Source organism: Sinocyclocheilus anshuiensis, unplaced genomic scaffold (assembly GCF_001515605.1).
Source record: "Sinocyclocheilus anshuiensis isolate Anshui unplaced genomic scaffold, SAMN03320099.WGS_v1.1 scaffold208, whole genome shotgun sequence".
Lineage (NCBI taxonomy): Eukaryota > Metazoa > Chordata > Actinopteri > Cypriniformes > Cyprinidae > Sinocyclocheilus > Sinocyclocheilus anshuiensis.
This window is the reverse complement of record NW_015557186.1, coordinates 966995-975465: the sequence shown is the minus strand read 5'-3', so window position 1 is coordinate 975465 and position 8471 is coordinate 966995. Positions and strand designations below refer to the sequence as shown.

Below are 8471 nucleotides of genomic sequence, written 5' to 3'. Positions count from 1 at the left end.
TATATATCTATATCTATCTATCTATCTATATATATATATATATATTTACAAAGTCCCAAACATCATAAAATGTTAAGATCAAGTATTTATTTCAATAATCACAGGAGTATGTACATAAAACGTGGGAAAGAGCAAGAAACCATGCAAGCATATATAAAATAGTAATCTCATTTACATTTAATTGGTAATGCATTAAAACTCATGTCTGGCATCATAATGGTCATCAGTCGTCTCAGCTGAGCTCTGCTATCAGGATGAACAGCCACAGCAGAGGACGCGCTCATAACGCTCACTGTAACTGAGGACAGAGAACGAACAGATGAGACGTTTGAGGAGCAACGAGCACGTTCACACCAGCATGAACTACATATTTAATACAGTAAAGTTAAGTATCATGTATTTGTTGGTATAGCATGTAAATCCAAAATTGAACATCTCAATGTGCATCTAATAAGCACAGTGTTTTAAAAGAATAGTTCACCCCAAAATGAAAATGTGCTGAAATGTGCTCACCCTCAGATTATCTGAGATTAGGATGAGTTTGTTTCTTCATCAGATTTGTAGAAATGTAGCATTGCATCAGTGTCTCAGCAATGGATGCTCTGCAGTGAATGGGTGCCGTCAGAATGAGAGTCCAAACAGCTGATAAAAACATCACAATAATCCACAAGTAATCCACAGCACTCCAGTCCATCAGTTCACATCTGGAGAAGACAAAAGCTGAAATAAATCCAGCATTAAGATGTTTTTAACTAAAATACGAGTCTATAATCCATAATAACTCTTCCTCCAGTGAAAAAGTGCATCTCTCACATCAAAATCCAGCCACATATTTGTTTAGAGCGGTTTAAACTGGAGGAAGAGTTATTATGGATTATAGACTCGTATTTTAGTTAAAAACATATTAATGCTGGATTTGTTTCAGCTTTTGTCTTCTCCAGATGTTAACTGATGGACTGGAGTGCTGTGGATTACTTGTGGATTATTGTGATGTTTTTATCAGCTGTTTGGACTCTCATTCTGACGGCACCCATTCACTTGCAGTGAGACACTGATGCAATGCTACATTTCTCCAAATCTGATGAAGAAACAAACTCATCTACGTCTTGGATGACCTGAGGGTGAGTGCATTTACAGCACATTTTCATTTTGGGTCAAACTACTTCTCTGAAGGAAATCAAAAGCAGTGTATAAATGTTGTTGACTCACTCGGTGACGGTGCATAAGGAGCAGCAGCGTTCGGAGCAGATGTTGCACTGCTGGAAACACGCTGCACACGCGTGACGCTCGCACTGAGAGCACGGCTTCCTCGAACCAGAGACCCTCTGACACACACAACAACACGCTGCAGGAGCCGCTGCACAACCTGACGACACAGTTATTACAGCAGTTCAGATGGAGCAGAAAGTGACCGCAGTCGCATTACACTGCTCTCAAAACATCACCAGCGCTGATTAAACATAATCCCAAACACATACGACTGTGTGAAGAACGTAACAGTGATCAATACTGAAAAGGTTTGGATCTAATGAGGATAATTATAGTTTTATTTACTTGTTTTTGGGCGAACTACTGCTTGAAATGCACTCAACATGTCTTTTGTTATTAAAAGATTCTGTAATCTGTAGGTTATGGTTGTTTCACAGACCTAATCTTACCTAATTTGATGATGCTGAGTTCAAAAACATTAAAACTTTCCATCATGTAGTTTTTTTTCCTTCACAAAATAAGAATGCATTTTTGAAATTGTAATGCATCAGCTTTAATGCACTGATCAAAACAAAAGCGCGAGTTTGATTTTAAAGCCAAAAAAAGTATTTAAAATGTTCCACACTTATCTTAAACTGTTAAAATACTCAATTTAAATGTCACTAGAGCTTTTTCACAAAATGTGATTTTCTGTGGCTGTTTGCATGCGGCAGAAAACACCACTTTCTCCTGTTGTTGCCCTTAATTCTAACCTTGAGATCAGGATGTCATGCATGTTAAAAAGAGCTGAGAATCGATCAGATAGTTGTAATCTGGCTCAGGAGGAATCATGCGTTTGTGTGTTTTTCTGCAGATTAAGGGAGAATGCGAGACTTCTTCAGCACACAAATGATTCCCAAAAGCAAAAATGCATCATATTTAGTGAGAAAACGACGTGAACGAGCAAAACAGACACTGTTTTTGGAATCAGCAGCACGAAGTTAGTAAGAAACGTGGATTTCCTTCAGCAGATGTGATGCAGGACGGTGTAATCGCTCTAGATTCACCTGGACCAGCGTCCGCTCTCTGTAACCGTCCGTCCAGCCCGATGCGTGTTTGTCCTCGGAGAAGCGTCTGATGGGACACGAGCGTGTCTGACGCCTTCTCCTCCCCGTCTGCCTTCCAGAGTCGACCCATCACGGCTTTGGTCCCGTTGAAGAGCAGGTTTTTGGTCTTTTCTAATTGAGAGAGAGAAAAAAAAATAATCATGAGAAAAGAGACTAATCAGGAAAACTAAAAAACTAAACTTTTAGCAACAATATTTAAAATACTGATTCATCTTACCAGCAGGGTAAGTAAATAAATGCATAAATAAAGGGATAGTTCACCCAAAAATGAAAACCAGCCCATGATTTACTCACCCTAAAGCCGTCTGAGGTGTATATGACTTTCTTCTTTCAGACGAATACAATCGGAGATATATTAAAAAACATCCTAGCTCTTCCAAGCTTTATAATGGCAGTGAATGGGTGTTATTTTTTGGAAGAGCTTGGAAAGGCCAGGATATTTTTTAAATATAACTCCGATTGTATAGATAGTTCAGACTCGGTGAACTATCCCTTTAAGTGTCAGCAGCCCACAGCCATTACATATGTATTGCCTTTTTACTCAATCAAAAATGTTAGTAATCACCCTTAATTAGATATCATTTGAAAGCTTAAAACCTCAAAATTCATCCTGTGAAAACCATTTTGAAGTTGCGTTACCATGGAAATGGTACTTTAAAATATTTTGGCGGTCCCCTCCCCCTAAGTGGGCGGTGTCAAGTGTCATATTACAATTACGGTATTTTACAATCGAAACTTTTTATAATCTTGACAAAATACATATGGTTGGAAAGGTCCGAGTCTCAAGATTCCAAATTTGATGGTTACCGAGTCTCAAGATTCCAAATTTGGTGGTTATTTTGTGATATTAGTAATATGGAGTTTGGGTGTCACCCGGTGGCTGTTTGTGGTATAACGCCCTAAATAAAATCTCACAGGAACCTCAATTTATTTTTTATATCAACTTCAAATTTGGAACATAACTTGTATAGACATAAGGCTTTAATTTTATAGCATTTTTAGCGGAAAACCTGTTATGAAAAGTATTTTATATAAAATAAGAAAAAAAAAAAGTGCATTTTCTTTTCAGTAAATGTAAACTTGTATAACTTTTTGATACTTTCATATTTTGAAACGATTCCACTTCTACAATAAAATGCTGATCGTCTTCTTTAAAAAGAGTTCAACCTTAGGTATGCATTACAAAGCGTTCATTAATTATAACAATTTAAAGCTGCAGTCCGTAAGTTTTGCCTCTTTGTCGCCATCTCCGTTTGAAAACCTGGAATTGCAGCTGTGTGTGGAATTATCTTCATTATGTGGGTTGTGCTCCGGCACGGCTCCAGTAATGTTCTGAAGAGTATGTGTGGCAGTCAGTCACCGCACCGGTGTGAATCCTATACTTAGTAACCACAGATTCTAGCACGTCTTGGAATATGACCCAAATAAGAATTTTCACCGGATATTGTCATCTGAACAAGTCTGCAACGTTTGTTCTGACCAACTGAGGAAAAAAGCATTACCCGTACCACTCAACTTAGAACACATTATTATAAGCGAACCGTTGTGAAACACTGGCTGGTTATGTACTTGCTCAAATATTGATTTTGGATCATTTTTAACCAAAAAAAAAAAAAAAAGTTACGGACTGCAGCTTTAAATTTGGATAGTGCACTTTCACATCTATGTTCAAACTTATCTTACAAATAATTTTACTCCTTTATATAAAAATATGACTTTAAGTCATGTAACTCAATATTATGAAAGCAGCCGTAAAGGTTGTGATTACACACAATGAAACTAACTAACTAACACTTAATTATGAGCATTGATTAAAATATTTAACAACCTGCTGGTAACACGAATCAGTCTAAATGGTTTAAAACAAAACAAACACACATATAAATGAGGAAAAATAACATTAGTATTATATAAAATCGCAAGTTTACATGAAAATAACTTTATTTTAAAGCACTGAAACGGATTGATCTCAGCTCACAATTAGCTTTAATTACACTGACCAATAATAAATGATCTTGGATTAAAGTCTGGTGTAAGTTAATCACGATTAACTGGATTGATATAGTAAAAATTATCATTATTATGATCATCAATAATTAGCAAGCAATATTTTGATTACACAGCTTGCGTAACTTTGACACAACCAGAGGTTTATATCGCTGATACTGTTTTTTTTTTTACTCTAATGATGTTATAAACGTGATAAACATGTTTCTGTCTCACCATAAACCTCTTGTCTGTATTTGAGTCCAAAAGCTCCGCAGTTATTGACCTCCTTCTGACCAACGCGAACTTTATACTGCGAGGAGAAGCTCTCGCTGAACGGATAGGAGCGCTTGGGCATCTTCAAACCCACAGCTTCTAAACCACGACGACTAAAGCGACGGAGAACGGGAAATAAACAAACCACGGACAAACAAACAACCGTGCAGGAAGAAAAACAAACACGTGTTCGCTCTTTAAGGACTCCTCTTCTTCTTCACCTGCGGAGCTGCAGCGGCGGACGCACGCGAGGACACGCTCAGCGCCACCTGCAGGTGTGTATGTGCTACAGCATGTCTTCACTATACTGTACATTACACTTTTTTGTGTATATATATATATATATATATTTTGTATCGAATGCAATGACATTTAAGCACTTCTACATGCGATACAAATCAAAACAAATAAATTAAAATAATAAATGGTATATAGGGAACATAACAACTAAATAGTATAAATTTTAATATTAATGAAATAATGAATAACAAAAACAAAAGTTTACAAATTTTTATTTACACCCACTGTCTGATTATTTGACTTGACCTTTACCTTGTTCCTGTAGTGTACTTTGTGGTGTATGTGATATTTGGGGCCACTGTAGAACAAAACAACAATAATAATAACAAATAAAAATAGTAAATAGTATAAAATAGTGTAAATAAATACATAGCGTTAATAATACATATTTAATTAAAAAACTAATAAATAATAATTATTAAACTGTACAAATAAAATAAATAATAATAACTTAAAAATGTAAAATTAATAGTATAAATAAAATAGTGCAATTAAAATAATAAAAATAAAACAAATATTTTAATAATATAAATAGTATAAAGCAAAGTGTAAATAAAATAAATATAATTGAATAAAAAAATGATAATTATTAAACAGTATAAAAATAAATAGTGTAAATAAAATAATAATTATTATTAAATTTAATAATTATTAATAGTGTAATAATAAATTACATTATTTTAATAATAAATAATACAAATAATTGTATAAATAAATAGTGTAAATAACATAATAAATATTAATACAAAAATAATAATAATCATAATTGTTAAATAGTATAAACACAATAAGTGTAACATATTTAATAAAAAACATTAATAATTATTAAATAGCACAAATAAAGTAAATAGTGTAAAAATAATAAAACAATGACATTTTAAAAAGTTTATTCACTCCCATTATTATGATTATGATTATTTGACTTGTTCCTGCAGTGTTAGTAGTCACGACTGGCTCATGGGTCTGAGATCAGATCATGTTGGCATCGAGGAGGAGAACACAGCGTTCTCCGTCTGAATCTATTTCTGACGCAGCTAATAGTGCATCTAACCTAATTATATCCGACATCAGACACTCTGCTAAACCAGTGCGGCACAAAGGAAAAACCAGTTTTAATGGAAAGACAGGCTTTCGGGATCTTATTCTAAAAGCAGAAAATGAAATGCACACAACAACAACAAAAAAAAGAAATAAACACAGTTTCAGGGGATTCGGTTTATGTGTCTCACTGGAAACAACAAACATAATCAACTGAATCCCAAAAACTCAACATTAACATCAGTGCCATTATTTATGATCAGGTGTTACAGTCGATCTGAGAGACCTGTTATAACGCCTGCACATACACAGCCATTCAGAGCTGATCTTCCATCAACTACAACATTGTTAAGAGAGTTTTCTGAATGCCAAGCAGTGAAACCAAGAGTCCCGTGGTGCTGATGGTCTTCAGGAGGATTGTGGGTGATCCTAGAACATCTGGATCATGCATTCCCTGGATTTGCCAACGCCGACCCACTTAACTGTGGTGAAGAGATGCAAAGGTGAGTTTGGGTCACAGGAGGATGCTGTGTGTTTATCACTAGCTATGTTTCCATCCACCTATTTTTATGCGCATTTTGGATTGTCGCATAAAAACCCGTTGGATGGAAACGGTGCTTTATTCGCAAATGTTTTATGCGATATTATTCCAGTTTTGCGCATAAGTTAAATTCGCATCTTTGGATGGAAACATAGCTAGTGTCAATGACTTACTAGGAACGCCGATGTGATTCTCCACGAAGCGGATGTAGTTCTGGGCTTCCGGAGGAAGATCGTTCCACTTCCTGGCCGCTGATGTGTCCGTCTTCCATCCGGAAAACATCTCGTATTCGACCTCCACCTTCTGCAGCACCTCCATGTTTGCTAGAAGCACAGAGAGATGCACGAAGAGAATGAGACAGAAGTAAAGTATGCATGCATGTTTCCACCACTGAATTAAAATTAACAAAAAAAGGTTATTGCGACATTTTATCTTTTTTTTTTATGCATTTATGCATTTAGCAGACACTTTTATCCAAAGCGACTTTCAGTGCATTCAGGCTTTACATGTTTTACCAGTATGTGTGTTCCCTCGGAATTGAACCCACGGCCTTTTGCGCTGCTAACGCAATGCTCTACCACTCAGCCACAGTGGCTCATGTGGCTCACAATTACACAATCACAATAACATTTTTTCTCACAATTCTGACTTTATAACACGCAGTTGTGAGCAGTGTTGGGGGTAGTAACGCATTACAAGTAACGCGAGTTATGTAATCAGATTACTTTTTTCAAGTAACTAGTAAAGTAACGCATTACTTTTTAATTCACAAGAGAATATTTTTTCAAGTTACTTTTTCAAATAAGTAACGCGTTACTTTTTTTTTCCAATTTTTTCCAATTTATTGACTGTTGATCCCCATGTTGAGAGAAATCAGAAGATGTTACTGTAGTTCTAAAATAAATATGAATATGCATTAATTCATCTCACTCACAAAATAAAAACACAGATTCAGTATTCCTCAAAATGAATAAAAATAAGGCAACTCAGAATATGACGCAAACCTGCAATAATTCAATGTTAAACAACACAAATATCCTTTATATTTATTATTCATTTCACTTTTGGTGTGAAAAGGCTTTTATATTTGCCAAAAATATAACTTTTTTATTTTAAAAACAAACAAGCAAGCCCTGTCCAGATTTAAAAAGTAACGCAAAAGTAACATAACGCATTACTTTCCATAAAAAGTAACGAAGTAACGTAATTAGTTACTTTTTTTATGGAGTAACGCAATATTGTAATGCATTACTTTTAAAAGTAACTTTCCCCAACACTGGTTGTGAGTTAAAGTCCAATTTTGAGGGGAGGAAAAAGACTGATATGTTCTCAGAATTGCGAGTTTATCACGCAATTATGAGAAAAAAAGTCAGAATTGTGAGATAAAAAGTCGCAATTACGAGTTACGTAATCAGATTACTTTTTTCAAGTAACTAGTAAAGTAACGCATTACTTTTTAATTTACAAGAGAATATTTTTTCAAGTTACTTTTTCAAATAAGTAACGCGTTACTTTTTTTTTCCAATTTTTTCCAATTTATTGACTGTTGATCCCCATGTTGAGAGAAATCAGAAGATGTTACTGTAGTTCTAAAATAAATATGAATATGCATTAATTCATCTCACTCACAAAATAAAAAAAACACAGATTCAGTATTCCTCAAAATGAAGAAAAATAATGCAACACAGAATATGGTGCAAACCTGCAACAATTAAATGTTAAACAACACCAATATCTAGGGCTGCGCGATAAATCGCATGCGATATTTAACGCGCATCTTGTCAGTAAAGCCGGTTCTTTAATCAGCGGTAAATCTACATCACCTGCGTGCTTTCACATGGAGCAGCATTAACTACACAGAGCCGTTGTTCACCGACAAGCTGCGCAAACCGACGATCATATTTTGACCAGCTTGTCGGTGAATAACGGCTCTGTGTAATTAATGCTGCTCCATGTGAAAGCCCGCACGTGATGGAGATTTACCGCTGATTACAGAATGGCTTTACTGACAAGAT

At 35.2% G+C, this 8471-nt stretch overlaps 2 protein-coding genes across 2 annotated transcripts in view; both read right to left on the bottom strand.

Moving 5' to 3' along the window:
- Positions 1-88: 88 nt before the first annotated feature.
- On the bottom strand, positions 89-4802 carry LOC107678757 (apoptosis regulatory protein Siva-like). The gene is made up of 4 exons (XM_016474141.1): positions 4539-4802; positions 2256-2426; positions 1210-1366; positions 89-298 (listed from the first exon to the last, which is right to left on the bottom strand). The coding sequence occupies exons 1-4, from the start codon at positions 4657-4659 to the stop codon at positions 250-252; spliced, it is 498 nt and encodes a 165-aa protein (XP_016329627.1). The 5' UTR covers positions 4660-4802; the 3' UTR covers positions 89-249.
- A 1275-nt stretch (positions 4803-6077) lies between these two features.
- adss1 (adenylosuccinate synthase 1) overlaps positions 6078-8471 on the bottom strand; it is a 12627-nt gene continuing 10233 nt past the window's right edge. The window contains exons 13-14 of the mRNA XM_016474143.1: positions 6630-6779; positions 6078-6397 (exon numbers count right to left, since the gene is read on the bottom strand). Of these exons, the coding sequence (XP_016329629.1) occupies positions 6345-6397; positions 6630-6779 (203 nt within the window). The 3' untranslated portion in view covers positions 6078-6344. The remainder of the gene's footprint in view (positions 6398-6629; positions 6780-8471) is intronic.

Excerpts from the sequence above, each read along its gene's own strand:
- LOC107678757 (XM_016474141.1), bottom strand. The coding sequence starts at position 4,659 with ATGCCCAAGCGCTCCTATCCGTTCAGCGAGAGCTTCTCCTCGCAGTAT. Across the intron at positions 2,427-4,538 it reads ATACAGACAAGAGGTTTATG|AAAAGACCAAAAACCTGCTC; the intron begins GTGAGACAGAAA and ends TCTCTCAATTAG. Across the intron at positions 299-1,209 it reads TCCTTATGCACCGTCACCGA|TTACAGTGAGCGTTATGAGC; the intron begins GTGAGTCAACAA and ends CTCTGTCCTCAG.